We start from the raw sequence: 15523 nt of genomic DNA on the forward strand, positions 1-15523 counted from the left end.
CAAGGTCTTCCTGCAATTTATTACAATCTGCTTGTGATTTAACTACTCTGAACAATTTAGTGTCATCTGCAAATTTGATTATCTCACTCGTTGTATTTCTTTCCAGATCATTTATAAATATATTGAAAAGTAAGGGGCCCAATACAGATCCCTGAGGCACTCCACTGCCCACTCCCTTCCACTGAGAAAATTGTCCATTTAATCCTACTCTCTGTTTCCTGTCTTTTAGCCAGTTTGCAATCCATGAAAGGACATCACCACCTATCCCATGACATTTTACTTTTCCTAGAAGCCTCTCATGAGGAACTTTGTCATACGCCTTCTGAAAATCCAAGTATACTACATCTACCGGTTCAACTTTATCCACATGTTTATTAACTCCTTCAAAAAAGTGAAGCAGATTTGTGAGGCAAGTCTTGCCTTGGGTAAAGCCATGCTGATTTTGTTCCATTAAACCATTTCTTTCTATATGTTCTGTGATTTTGATGTTTAGAACACTTTCCACTATTTTTCCTGGCACTGAAGTCAGGCTAACCGGTCTGTAGTTTCCCGGATCGCCCCTGGAGCCCTTTTTAAATATTGGGGTTACATTAGCTATCCTCCAGTCGTCAGGTACAATGGATGATTTTAATGATAGGTTACAAATTTTTATTAATAGGTCTGAAATTTAATTTTTTAGTTCCTTCAGAACTCTGGGGTGTATACCAGAGTTCTGAAGGAACTAAAAAATGAAATTTCAGACCTATTAATAAAAATTTGTAACCATCTGGTCCAGGTGATTCACTACTCTTCAATTTGTCAATCAGGTCTACTACATCCTCTAGGTTCACCATGATTTGATTCAGTCCATCTGAATCATTACCCATGAAAACCTCTGGTACAGGTACCTCCCCAACATCCTCTTCAGTAAACACTGAAGCAAAGAAATCATTTAATCTTTCCGTGATGGCCTTATCTTCTCTAAGTGCCCCTTTAACCCCTCCCTGACAGGCTTTCTGCTTCGGATATATTTTAAAAAGTTTTTACTGTGAGTTTTTGCCTCTATGGCCAACTTATTTTCAAATTCTTTCTTAGTCTGTCTTATCAGTGTCTTACATTTAACTTGCCAACGTTTATGCATTATCCTATTTTCTTCTGTTGGATCCTTCTTCCAATTTTTGAATGAAGATCTTTTGGCTAAAATAGCTTCTTTCACCTCCCCTTTTAACCATGCCGGTAATCGTTTTGCCTTCTTTCCACCTTTTTTAATGTGTGGAATACATCTGGACTGTGCTTCTAGAATGGTATTTTTTAATAATGACCACGCCTCTTGCACAATTTTTACTTTTGTAGCTGCTCCTTTCAGTTTTTTTCTAACAATTTTTCTCATTTTATCAAAGTTTCCCTTTTGAAAGTTTAGCATGAGAGTCTAATTGCAAGATCCAAGGCTTTGCATAAACATATTCTCCAGCTGGAGAAACAGTTACAAGTGGCTAAAACAAATTTAGCGCACAATAATACAGCTAACGCTCAAGCAGAGTACAAAGTCATTCTAGTTGCCCTGAAGTCTTTGCTACACAAAAAAAATGCAAAGGTCACTTCAGTTTGAGGCTCATAGGCTTTTCCAGTTTGGGAATAAAGTGGATAAACATCTTGCAAATTTGGTTAAGTTTCAAAGGGGGAAAACTTATATAGATAAATGAAAAGATGAATATGGTCAGATTTTGATGAAGAGTGCAGATTTTGTGCCACTTTTTGTTCCTTCTATAGCATTTTATACCAAGAAGACCAATTGGGTGGCAGCCTTCAGGAAGAGGAGTTTTTAAGAGCCTCAAGCTTCCAAAAGTTCCGACACTACAGTTGGCAGTGCTTAATGGACCGTTTTAACTGCAGGAGCTCATTAATGCTATTAAAACTAGTAAGGGTCACAAGGCTCCTAGGCTAGACTATCTAAGTGCTGAATATTATAAGTTACTGGTGGTCGAACCACTACTAAAGTTTTTTAGGGATGCTCAAGTGAAGCATACATTCCCAGATGGATTCACCAGGGCTTATATTACTATATTAGAGAATCCCAGAAAAGATTTATCTTCCTCAGTGTCTTATCGACCCATAACTTTGTTAAATTTTGAAGCGAAACATTTTGCTAAAATATTGGCAGATTGGTTAAGCTTAACTTTTCCTTCAATTGTATCTCCCAATGAAGTAGGTTTTGTTAAAGGGTGTTCTATTAGTATTAATATGACTAAACAAATAATAGGCATGGAAGAAAGCAAAAAATACTGTTGCCTAGCCATGATAGTTGGGTTTGATTTGGAAAAAGCTTTCAACAGAGTTTCCTGGGCCTACTTGTTTTCAGTTTTAGGGAGATGTGGCATCTCCGGGGAGATCTTACATAATATTTCCATGCTTTACCAAAGTCCATGGTCTGCTATATTGGCTAATGGTTAAATCTCCACTGATTTCCAGTTATTCTGGGGAACCTGTCAAGGGTGTCCACTTTCGCCATTGGTATATATACTTTCCATTGACCCTCTTTTAGGTAAGATAGAAGTAGATCTCTTTATAAAAGGATTCAAAATGCTTTCCCAGGAGTTTAAGGTTGCTGCCTTTGTCTTGGTGTTCCTGACTTCTCCACAGGAGTCACAGTAAGGAGTTTTAAGACATCAGACTCTTTTTGGCTCATTCGCAGGGCTTAAAATCAATGTGACAAATCTGAGGCAATGGAAATTTATGGGGATTTAAAGAATAACTGGAAGGGAGCTTTTCCTTTGAAATGTGTAAATACAGAGATGAGGTATTTGGGGATTGAGCTTACTAAAGATTTGGATAAATTATATGATGCAAATATTATTCTCTTACTGAAATCAATGGACCACAAGCTTAAGAACTGGTTTGTGCTGCCTCTGTCATTGATGTGGTGAGTGTTCTTAATTAAGAAGATAGAATTGCCTAAGTGGCCTTATGTACTGAAGCAACTACCAATCTGGTTGCAGAAAGCAGATATTATGCTTATTAATACATTTCTGAGATGGTTCCTGTGGGCAGGTCACAAAGCCAGACTACCACTTAATTCTCTGATGCTGGATATTTCTCAAGGGGGTTTGCACTGCCCAGACTGGAGGGATTATAATTTAGCGTGTCTCTTAAGTCATGTTAAAGATTGATTGGTGGGCTCCCGGTTTTTTCCCCTTATAAGTTCTTACAAGAGTGGTTATTTCCATTGTGACCAGGAAATATCATTCAAGTCAAAGAATCAGAAATTCCAGTTAAATTCAGACAAAGTCTATTAATTAGGGATGTGAATCGAATTTCTGACGATTGAAAATATCGTATGATATTTTCAAAATCGTCAGAAATCAGGGGCTCCCCGAAACCGATAGGAAAACCCCACGATATTGTTCGTGGGGTTCTCTTATCATTTTGGGGGAGGGTGAGAAAAATAACCCTTAAACCCACCCCGACCCTTTAAAACTAATCCTTTAGCTTCCCCCACCTTCCCGACCCCACCCAAAAAACTTTTCACAGTTACTTGGTGGTCCAGTGGGGGTTCCGGGAGCACTGGATGGCCGGCGCCATCTTTAAAAATGGCGCGGGCCATCTAGTGCTCCTACCATGTGACAGGGGCCAGCCAATGGCATGGATACTCTGTCACATGGTAAGGGCAAAGGGCCATCAGCACCATTTTTATTAGTGGCAGCTGACGGCCCAAGAGCGGGAGATCGCTCCCGGGACCCCCACTGGACCACCAGGTACCTGTAAAAGGTTTTGGGGGGGGGGGGGGTGAGGGAAGGTAAGGGATTAGTTTTAAAAGGTCAGGGTGAGTTTTTTGTTTATCGGCTCGGACGCAGCCGATAAAAAAAAACCCGATCCGGCCGGACGAAAAAAAAATCACGATGTGAATCGGAACCGGAATCGGAACCGATTCCGGTTCCGATTCACATCTCTACTATTAATTAGGTCAGGATGATGGGCATGGGTTTTTTTATGTCAGAAAAAGTTGCTTATGGTGGGTATAATGCTCCTTTGTTGACTTTACAGAGTAATACCCCATTGACACCAGGTGTGGATAATCCACTGTTTCATACTTAGTTAAACAATGGTCTTTTGGGGCTCCATCAATTTTTTGAAGTAAATTCTAGTGTAGTTAAAGGTTTTCAGGAGCTATGTGATAATTATCATTTAACTTCCAAAGATTTCTATACATAGTTGCAAGGCAAGGCAGTACATTCCTAAGCTTTGTCAGAATAATGCAGGATTTCATACTTACATCCAGAATAATGCAGGATTTCATACTTACATCCAGCTATTCAAGATATTTTTAAGGTTACAATGGGGAAATCTAATTTTTGTTCCTCTTTAAATAAGGCTATCCGAAATATTGGCAACAATAAGGCTATTCTCGATATAGTAGAAAAAGGGGGAAAGCATGCTGGCTTTAATCTCGAGAAATCAGATGTCTTGTTAATATTACAGAATTGTTTTTCTACAGTAGAAAGTGTTATTTTACATGAAGTAGGTTACAAACTTCTCCATTGTATATACATATCTAGGGCATGGCCTTATGCAACTAAAATGAGTGACACAGATAAGTGTTTAAATGTCTTGTTGAAAAAGGAATTTTCTTTCACAGTCTATGGGAATGTGTATGGATTTCTCGGTTCTGGGTCGAACTTGTATTGGATTTGGGAACAACATTAAGACTTTCCAGAACAAAATCACCTTAAGTATGTCTTATAGGACTTTTCAGTGAATCACTGGAAGCGCTCCCTGATCCTAAGATATTATTTCTTCGAAAGGTTTTTAAACTGGTGATTCAATCCATTTTAGCAACGTAGATTTCGTCACAGCTGTCCAGAATGGACAAGTGGAGGGTGTGACTGTATAAGTTGTTACATTTTAAATACGTCAGCTAAAAGCAAATCTAAAACGTCACTCACTGCTTGTTTAACTATGTGGCAAGATTACTGGGTCACTCTCTCTCTCTGGCCATGCGTGATTACATAACTAACTTTTGAGCAGTTTTGGTATCGATCTTTTACTATAATTTTGTTTTAGGTCAGGCTATCTCTCTTCCTATTATCGAGTATTACCATCTACTCATGTACTAATGATAATTTTGAGGAGGGTGGGGGGTTTGTTCCGAACTTTGTTGGTAAGAGAGTAGTATTGAATAAAGTTAATTTTTTATGCTCTCTGTACATTATTTGACTTCATATGGATAACAATAAATAAATGACTGAAAAAAAAATATATATTGAGCATATGCATGATATCTAGATTGTACTTTTATACATACTGTCTAAAACAGTGTTATTTGCAAGGTGATATAATGTATATGTTTCAAATAAACAGATTCAAAACAAGAAAAGAAATAAAGCACAAGTGGGTCTATATTGAGCCACTGTGCAGCTTGGCAAGTTAGCCAAATATACTTAGCCAGCTAACTTAAGCCTGGATGCACTAAACCACGATATTATTTTGTTGGGGGCTTTAGCCGCAATAGTGGAACCCTCCTCTGAAAAAATATCAGAGCTGTATCACCACATTGTATTGTCTCATCACAAAATACCTTGATGGAAAAACAATGTGGCCTTGCCATTTACCGTGCAATGGTGACTCCCATCTCACAGGGCTGTCATTGCCTTAAATCACCTTAAAATAAAATTTGCAGCCAGAAAAAAGGAGAACATGTGTCTGGGTCAAACCTGAGCTCTGTCTTCACCCCGGGGCTGCCCCAAGTGGCAGTTCCGACATCCAAAGGATAAAATTGCATCAGCTGTTTTTGTGGTAATGGAGTGTGGAAGGAGTGTTGAAGATGGTTGCCTCCACTAGACCATAACAAGGATTTATTGGACTGGGAGGGGGGGGGGGTGCTCTAGGGATAGGAAGTTTTCCTATACATCGCTGAATATTTATTTTTTCATCCAAGTGGGCTGGGTTATGGAGGGGGGACATGCCAGGACTTGATTTTATTAAAAGGGGGTGGGGAGATACACAATTATTCTGTTTGACAGGGTTGGGTGGGGTTGGGGGTGCTGTCATCTCGTGAGCAGCTCATAGTATTTTTATACTTTGGATGTCAGGCCTGCCACTCAAGGCTGCCCTGGGGTGAGGAGAGGTATCAAGTTTGACCCCCGCAAACTTTCTCCTCTTTTGGCCACAAGTTGTTTTTGGTTTTTTTAGGTTGGCCCTTTAAATGTAATGTTGGAGCATCAGGACCCGCATTAGGGTCTCAATGCTGCTGTGTTAGATTAACTTTTTCCAGGAGCTATAGCTAAATTAACGTGGCTGACAACTGTCAAAGTTGGCCATGTTAATTTATTTACATGAGATTACCTATGTATGAGCTACTGTGCATGGATTTGCAAAATTTATGCATGAAAATCCCATGTAAAGCAGTTAATTAGAAAATGTAAATTATTGTGAATATCATGCGATATTACCATGATAAGGCTATTTTGCGTGATTATACAGCATATATTGCATAATATACACCTTTTAATGTGCATTATAGCCCTACTGCGGCTTAATGCATCACCGTATTACTCAGGATATTCAGCAGCATGGCAGCTGCTCTTAAAGTTAGCCGGATAAGTCTATACGGCTAACTTTAGGACAGCCCTATGGCCCGACCAGAGTTAGCCAGATAACTTATCTGGCTAATTCGACTCCTTCCCGATCCACCTATTCCCTGCCTCTGAGTTATCCAGATAAAAACTTAGCCAGAAAAGTGACTTATCCAGCCAAGTGGCATCCACTGACTGTAGCCAGATATTCAGCAGTGCCACTTAAATGGATAAGTCCAACAGTTTTTTTGGGTTTTTTTAATATTAGGGTCAAAAAGTTTACAGGCTGGAGCAATGAAATGTGACAACAGTGAGATTAGTGCTTGATTCAAGAAAAAATGCTTGTTGTGTTTTGAAAATATTCTAGACCTAATTAGTAAATTGTTTGGAAAAGGAAACAAAAAATAGCTCGTAAATTATTTAAAAACTTCCTGGACTCAGTAATGTAGGAAAATATTCATATAGCTATATACTCTTATAAATATGTTATGCTTATAGTTCATATATTTCTTTTTATTTTGACTGCATTACAAAGGTTGTACAATGGTGCAAGTTCATGGGCAGATCATGTAGTCAATGGTTCAGCTGAGAGCTACAGGTGAGTAGAGAGTGCAGTGTTTACAGTTACTGCCCTATTCTTTACTTCCCATTACCAATTTCTAATAGCTTGCTAACTCCCTTCTCTCTATTGTTATCTACTTTACATTTCTCCTGTATAGGAATTACATTTCTCTGTATGTAGAACTTTAGTAACATTTAAAACATGTGAATTTGTCATGGGAGTTCAAATTAGACTAAGGATCAGTTAGCTATTTGAGTCTTATTGGGATTTAGTTTTTATTTTTTAAGAAAAGCCTTACTAATTTGCATGTTTTGCATGTCCTGTCTAGGATTTTTTTTAATTTTCACTGCCTTCTACAAATAAAGATTTTCATTGGAATTTTTTATTAATTTCCATGAAAGTCACAGCATGAGTACCAGAACCCATGACAAAATGCTATTCTTACCATTTAGTTATCAGTTTTTATTTTATTTAGCCTGGGAACTTTAATATGATAACAAAAAAAAAAAAATCACTGATTTCTTTTTGTTCTAACATTGAAATTCCTAAGCAAAATAAAATAAAGATTGAACATGAATGTCCATACCAATAAGTGATCACATTGCTTTATTTCTGTGCTTCCCTGTAGCACAATAGTATACTTAATTGTATGTAGTTTTATTAAATCAAGCATGAGATTAAGCCATGATTAAAATTTTAAGAAAAGCCCGTGTTTTGGGAGCTATAAGATGAAGTATTTATTTAATTGGATTTAAGTATAAGATAGATAAGCAATAAATAAACTAGACTAGTTGGGGGTGATGTTCGCAATCATTTAAAAACATAAAAAAAAGAGTTTATGCATGTAAATACATTTTATAAAATTGTGTATAGTTTGTGCATTTAAAAATATGCATACTTCTATCACACAAAAGATAGGAGCTCTGGGGGCAGAATTGGGATTTACAAGCATACATTTGATTTTATAAAGCATATATATAAATTAATCCATTCAAGAATCGCATTGTGAAGAGAAGATGTAACTTTGTGTGGGTTGGTTTGCGCAGGTCATTCGAGATGATTTTCAAAGTGAAGTTACATGTATAAGTTTAGTTTGAAAATTTGGTGAAACTTATGCACCAAAGTTATATAGATTTTTCTAAAAAATGCCCTCTTAGAACCTTATTTTCAAAGCCATTTATGTGCATAAAACCTGGTATTATGTGCACGAATGGCTGTAAAAGTATGCAAATAACTCAATTTTGTACATACTTTTATGTACCCTGATGATAAGCATTCCGAGAGATGGCATTGAGGCTGAGTTGCAACTTATGCACATACATTTCATTTTCAAAAACATGCTAATATGTTAACACACAAAAGTTATCCCTACGAAGGCCAGATGTAGCTTCGTACAGATTATCTTGTGCATGGTGAATGGCATTTACAAAAGCATTTTCACAAATTATGCACATGCATAAACTTGCACTCTTAGGGCCTGATTTTAAAAAGCATTTACATGCATAAAACTGGGTGTTACTTGACTAAATGCACTTTACTCGCGTAAGTGGCTTTTGAAAATTGCTACAATAGTATGTTACTTTTACATGCGTAACTCCTTTGAAAATTCACCTGTTAGAGGATAACTTTCAAACAACTGTGCACGGTGGCATATATGTTTGTATGTGGCCTTGCATAGATTTACTATAATATTTTATTACACACATGTATGATATATGCACATGTTATAAAATATGTATATCTCTACTCTGCAACAAGTGCATGTGTAGGCTTACATGTGAATAAATGCAATACATTGAAACCACGTTTATCAATGCATTGAACATCCATACTTTACCCATCTATTTTAAAAATATATGTGCATATATTTAACATGTGAAAGTAAAATAGGATTTACCCACATAAATCCTGATTTACACATGTAAGTTGATGTATTTTACAACATGCATGCATCGATGAAATTAACAGTTTTGCCAATTAGTCCACCAGTTTGCCCAGTCCTTCTCCAGGTCATTGAGACTCTCCTGGTTTTTTAGCCTGAACTCCCCCTGTTCACCCAGACCTCCCACCCAGTCAATACTACACAATTAACATGTTTAGTATCACTTACACCAGATAATTAGCAAGTAAGTAGAAAAATGGTCTAGTGTATGGTCTTTTGATATATATAACTTAGGCATGTAACTTTTGGCCCCGCCAGGGAACCCCTCTAGACAGCCCCTTTTTTCCATGTATATAGGGGCGGATTTTAAAAGCCCTGCTCGCGTAAATCCGCCCGGATTTACGCGAGCAGGGCTATGGAAAATAGGCGCGCCTATTTTCCATAGGCCTGCCGGCGCTCGCGCAGAGCCCCGGGACTCGCGTAAGTCCCGGGGTTTTTCGAGGGGGCGTGTCGGGGGCGGGGCCGATCGGCGCGGCGTTTTGGGGGCGGGACGCGGCGTTTCGGGGGCGGGCCCGGGGGCGTGGTTTCGGCCCGGGGCAGTCTGGAGACGTGGCCGCACCCTCCGGAACCGCCCCCGGGTTGCGTCTCGGTGCGCTAGCGGCCCGCTGGCACGCGGGGATTTACTTCTCTCTCCGGGAGGCGTAAATCCCCTGACAAAGGTAGGGGGGGGTTTAGATAGGGCCGGGGGGGTGGGTTAGATAGAGGAAGGGAGGGGAAGGTGAGGGGAGGGCGAAAGCGAGTTCCCTCCGAGGCCGCTCCGATTTCGGAGCGGCCTTGGAGGGAACGGAGGCAGGCTGCGCGGCTTGGCGCGCGCCGGCTGCACAAAATCGGCAGCCTTGCGCGCGCCGATCCTGGATTTTAGCAGATACGCGCGGCTACGCGCGTATCTACTAAAATCCAGCGTACTTTTGTTTGCGACTGGTGCGCCAACAAAAGTATGCGAACGCGCATTTTTTGTAAATCTACCCCTGTATGTGTGTCTGAAACTGAAAATGCATAAGTATTTTGAACTTTTAGAAAATACAGAATATGCGAGTAGAAGCTATTTGCACACAAAGGGCCTGATTTTAAAAAGCATTTACTCGAGTAAAAACCAGATTTACTGGAGTAAATTCACTTAACTTGAGTAAGTGGGTTTTTGAAAATTGCTACAATATATGCCATTGACTTGTCTATAGGATTTACTCAATTAAGTGCACTTTACTTGACTAAATGGCTTTTGAAAATTGCTACAATAGTAGCTACATTTACGCATGTAACTCCTTTTGAAAATTACCCCCATATATGCTAATTTTTATGTGTGTAATGTTTTGAAAATTCATCTTTCAGTGGTCTGTAGAGGGTAAGGTTTTCATGTACAAAGTACTCACAGAATTTATCCTGAATTTTTAAAGCACTCATATGTATAAGCCTGCTCTGAAAATTAGCAGTACATGAGGAACCCAGTACTGCAAACATGCACACATTTACACTTACTTGTTAGTAGTTGAAAATATGTGAACACAGATTTACGCACATTAGAGATGTGCGTAAATCCGATGTGCGTAAAACCGGAATCGGTTCCGATTCACATCGTTAATTTTTTTTTGTGCGGCGCAATCGCAGTTTTGTTTATCGGCTGCGCCCGAGCCAATAAACAAAAAAACCCACCCGACCCTTTAAAACTAATCCCTTAGCTTCGCCCACCTTCCCAAACCCCCCCAATACTTTTTACAAGTACCTGGTGATCCAGTGGGAGTCCCGGGAGCGATCTCCTGCTCTCGGGCCGTCGGCTGCCACTAATAAAAATGGGGCCGATGGCCCTTTGCCCTTACCATGTGACAGGGTATCCGTGCCATTGGCCGGCCCCTGTCACATGGTAGGAGTAATGGACGGCCGGCACCATCTTTAAAAATGGCGTGGGCCATCCAGTGCTCCTACCATGTGACAGGGGCCGGCCAATGGCACAGATACCCTGTTACATGGTAAGGGCAAAGGGCCATCGGCGCCATTTTGATTAGTGGTAGCCGACAGCCCGAGAGTTCGAGATCGCTCCTGGGACTCCCACTGGACCACCAGGTACTTGTAAAAAGTTATGGGGGGTTTGGGAGGGTGGGCGAAGCTAAGGGATCAGTTTTAAAGGGTCGGGGTGGGTTTAGGGATTGTTTCGGTGTGCCGTTTTTCCCGCCCTCCCCCAAAATGATAAGAGAACCCCATGAACAATTTTGTGGGGTTTTCCTATCGATTTCGGGGAGCCCCCGATTTCTGACGATTTTGAAAATATCATACGATATTTTCAATCATCAGAAGCACGATTCACATCCCTAACACATACTTTAAAAAAATGGAACATATTCACATAAATGCTATCCACATATCAACTCCATTCCCCGGAGTGCATTGTTCTAGTGGATGCAAAAATACACATGGAATTGCTTTTGTATACAACACCTAAGGCAGTTTTCAAAAACTCATGTCTGCTTTTGAAAATCAGGCCCTTATAGTTTTTCATTTTTTGTTTAGTTATAAAAATCTGTAAAATTATAAATACAAATATAATATTTATATGTCTTGCATGTGCCAGATACTTCTATGAATGTAATTTTAAATAGTAGGGATATTAATTTTATAACTCCCTACATAGTGGCAAAATCTGCATATGCAATGTACACACAGGCTTTACTGAGGATTTTTAAAGCAAATGATTGCACCATGCATTTCTTTGAAATCCTTCTTTAATTGGTGGAGAGCTCACATAATTTTCCATGCACAAAGTTGTATCTAATCCAAGCAGGGTGTAACGTATGAGCGGTAACTTTGAAGCATGGATTTGAAAATATGAAAATATGCAGGTAAATCATATCCCTGCTCCAACTCTGCCTTGTGCAATGCCTCCTCCCACTGTGCCTAAAAGTATGCGTGAACCTTTGTTAAGTGCATACTTTTAGGTACACTGGCCCTTGGTTGATTTCCCAAGTGTCACCTACTCGCATTAACAGGGTTTATGTGTATAAGTCACTTTGACTTAGTTTTTGGGTACTTGCCAGGTTCTTATGGCCTGGATTGGCCACTGTTGGAAACAGGATGCTGGGCTTGATGGACCCTTGGTCTGACCCAGCATGGCAATTTCTTATGTTCTTATGTTCTTATGAAAATCAGGACCTAAGGATTTATAATAGCAAAATATTGAAGTTAAGCCCCTTATAAAATTGTGTCAATTCTTGCACGCATGCTTTTTTCATTTCTTTTATTTTCATTACATAAATGTAAGATAACAGACTTTTTCTACCACTAATCTTCAAGTGCTGAAGAAAGCATGGTTGGTGTAGTCTTAAAGGTGAATTTTAAAAGCCAGGCGCATGTCAGAATCTGGAGATGAATGTGCATGTAGCACAGGCAAGTGTCTAGCCGATTTAATAAGCCACCTACATGTCCTAATGTGCGAATATCTCACATTGGAGAAGAAAGAGGCCGAATGTGGACATTGTGAGGCTTGGGCGTGGACTTCCTTGGGTGGGGCCAAGAGATATGCACGCAAGTACAAAGCTGCACGTCCAGATACAACTGAGCATAAAGTTACTTCTGCTATGGAGGAGGTGTGTCTAAATTTTAAAAATTTGCAGACATCTATGAAGTGAAGAGGAGTCTGGGATAACTGGGAAGCAGACAAGCTAAAGAACCGGGGGGGGGGGGGGGGGCGGGTTTGGAGGACTTAGCTATAGACTGGGCAAACTGGCAAATGAAGTGATGAAACTGGCTATGGCTTGAACGCGCTCCTGTTAAAAAATTCCCTTATGTGCATGGCTCAAAGTCAACATTATGCAGCTGTGCACACACACTTCTAAAATTAGGAGCACACATATGCATCCCAGAGCTATTTTATAACGTGTGTGTATGTGCACACAGTATATAAAATTGCCACGTATCTGGTTGCTCATCCATATACACATGGAAATGGTTTTGAGCCCTTGTGCTTGTGCTTGTGGTTGACACAGCCTAGTAGGCGAACCTATTAGACCCACGCCGACACCTGGCAGACATGCCCTAGACTAGAACCAAGCTGGAGCTCAACCTTTACCAGCCCTGTTCCCCACAGTTTGAGCCCTTGGGTTCCAGGGGTTGGTAGGACCAAGGCAAATGTCCCTGAGGGCGATTAGAGCAAGAGAGTCCAGAGATGAGCTGAGGTCAAGGCAGGCAACAAATAAACAGTTAACAGGTCCAGGTTAAAGGTTAAGGCAGGTAGCGAGCAAAGGGTAGTCCAAGTCCATAGCAGAGGCCAATACCAGGCAGCAGGTAAGAGAGTGGTCCGGGTCCATAGCAAAGATCACTACCAAGTGGCAGGCAAGAGAAGGACCGAGACAAAATGAGGTGGGAGGCAGGAGTGAGGCAGGGCAGGCTGGATGATAGGTATGATCAGGGACAAGGCTGGAGCAGGAAGAGTAGCACAACAGGATCTGAGAGTAGCAACATGCACTGCAAGGCTGCAGAGGACCTGTTGCTTAGGCAAGGCAGTGCAGTGCTGACAGAGTTTAAAAACCAGGGCCATTGACATCATCAGGACATGCCGTGAGAGAGTGTTCCTACCGTGGGGCCTACATAACAGTGCGACTATAGGGGAGGCATGACGACCCAGAGGGGAGAGTGTTCTTTCCACGCTTGCATTAACCCAGGTACATGCGGGTGGTCGCAAGTCCATCCCATGATTGGCCAACATTACACACATGTATATGTGCACCTGCATGTCCATTTGAAAGTTACTGTCCCTGCCTCCTATGTTTTCAGAATATGAAAGTGAAAGTCTAAATATATTAGTAAAACTTTATATTAGTTACTAAAGTTAAATACATACAGCAATAAGCAATCTTTTCCAGGTATTGATGCCAACATGCCTAAGTGGTATGTGTATTTACAGTATCTCTCTTTTTATAAACTAATAGAAAAGACCATCTATATGATTGGGGTACAATAACATCACTCGTATTGGCTCCCCTACTTGCCTTGACATAATACACCTGACCTCCTGTGACAACAATGTGCAAGCCTGCTCATCATGTCAGGAACGCTGCCCTCCAGCCAACTTTAAAAAACTTAGAATGTCTTCTGCCTCACCCCCACCACAGCTACCACTACCCTCCTTCCTTTCCACAGGGCAAACTGGGGTCTTCAGTAGCTGGGATAATGCCCAATTGCTCCTGCCCTGCCAATTGAGCCATTATCAATTAGATACATTTTCCCTATGCAGGTCATTGCCAAATTAACATTAAATATACCAAATTTATTGGTTAATTGATTGATTTTTATGAAATGTATATTCCGTGTGTTCTCAGTCTGTTCCAACACAAATAACAAAAGAGACACTCATTTAAATTTAAAACAAACATTAAACTAATATAACATCAAATAATATAAATATAATACAATTCCATAAAACAATACAACCATGTATTTCAGTTATCACTGTGCCTTCAAATCACCTATATCAAACACTTTCTGAAATAGTTCTGCTTTTAATAACTCTAAATTTTAGATAATCAGTCTCACTACATAATCCAATAGTTAACTCATTCTACAAAGCCTGTGCACATATGGAAAAAGCTGTTGTATTAGTTTGGTGCATCCCAAATTGTTTTACTGTGGAAATCACTAAAAACTCATGACTAGAAAAGCAAAGAGTTCGAGTACCCCAATAGCTGCTCTGCACCTGTGCAAAAAGCTCAAAATCTTTTCTATTATCACATGCCATTTCCCAGTGGTGCATGAACAGAGCAGATACCCAGACAAACACACACACACATACATAACTGACAAACACCAGAAAATTTCCCTTACATATATTAATATAGATATATACACACTTATACATATGTACATATTGTATATACAGATAAAAATTGAATATATTCTTTATTTAGATCTCTTCTGAGAGATTAGGTTGTATGTAAATAATTATGTACATCAGTAAACCAAGAAACTATTAGGCTCTACTTCTCAACAGAAAAATCCAAACAAGGAAAACAAAAGACTTAGAAAATTTCAAATGATGCTATATATTCCAGTGAAAATAGGGTAGATTTTCCACTCTGCGCACGTGCATCCCGGCGCACACACATGGACATGCTGATTTCCTACCATGCGCGCACCGCGTGCATATGTGCAGGTGGCTCCAATTAAGGAGCAGACTGGGAGGGAACTTTTCAATCCACCTAACTGACCTTCCTCCCTCTTTCCCTCTCCTCTCCTCCCTGCTCCGTATCCCTATCTTATCTAACCCCAAATTTTTTATTTTACCTCTTGCTCATCTTTAGGAGCAGTAGCAACTTGCACGCGCTGACATGCTGCTGGCATGTGCTTCCCTGGCACAGCGGCAAATGACAGCTGTATCGGCCACCTCCAGCACAGCCCCTCCCTGCCCCTGGTTCACCCCTTTCTCAGGCTCGGCACTTCTGCGTGTAACAGGGTTACGCGCATGGATGAGCCTCTTTGAAAATGCGC

General features: G+C 40.3%; 1 protein-coding gene across 1 annotated transcript in view; it reads left to right on the plus strand.

Annotated features, from left to right (window-relative positions):
- LOC115085620 (regulating synaptic membrane exocytosis protein 2-like) overlaps positions 1-15523 on the plus strand; it is a 914496-nt gene that overhangs the window by 384948 nt on the left and 514025 nt on the right. The window contains exon 15 of the mRNA XM_029591858.1: positions 7084-7146. Coding sequence (XP_029447718.1) covers positions 7084-7146 — 63 coding nt within the window. The remainder of the gene's footprint in view (positions 1-7083; positions 7147-15523) is intronic.

The sequence above is a fragment of the Rhinatrema bivittatum genome, chromosome 2, assembly GCF_901001135.1.
Source record: "Rhinatrema bivittatum chromosome 2, aRhiBiv1.1, whole genome shotgun sequence".
NCBI classification, from domain to species: domain Eukaryota; kingdom Metazoa; phylum Chordata; class Amphibia; order Gymnophiona; family Rhinatrematidae; genus Rhinatrema; species Rhinatrema bivittatum.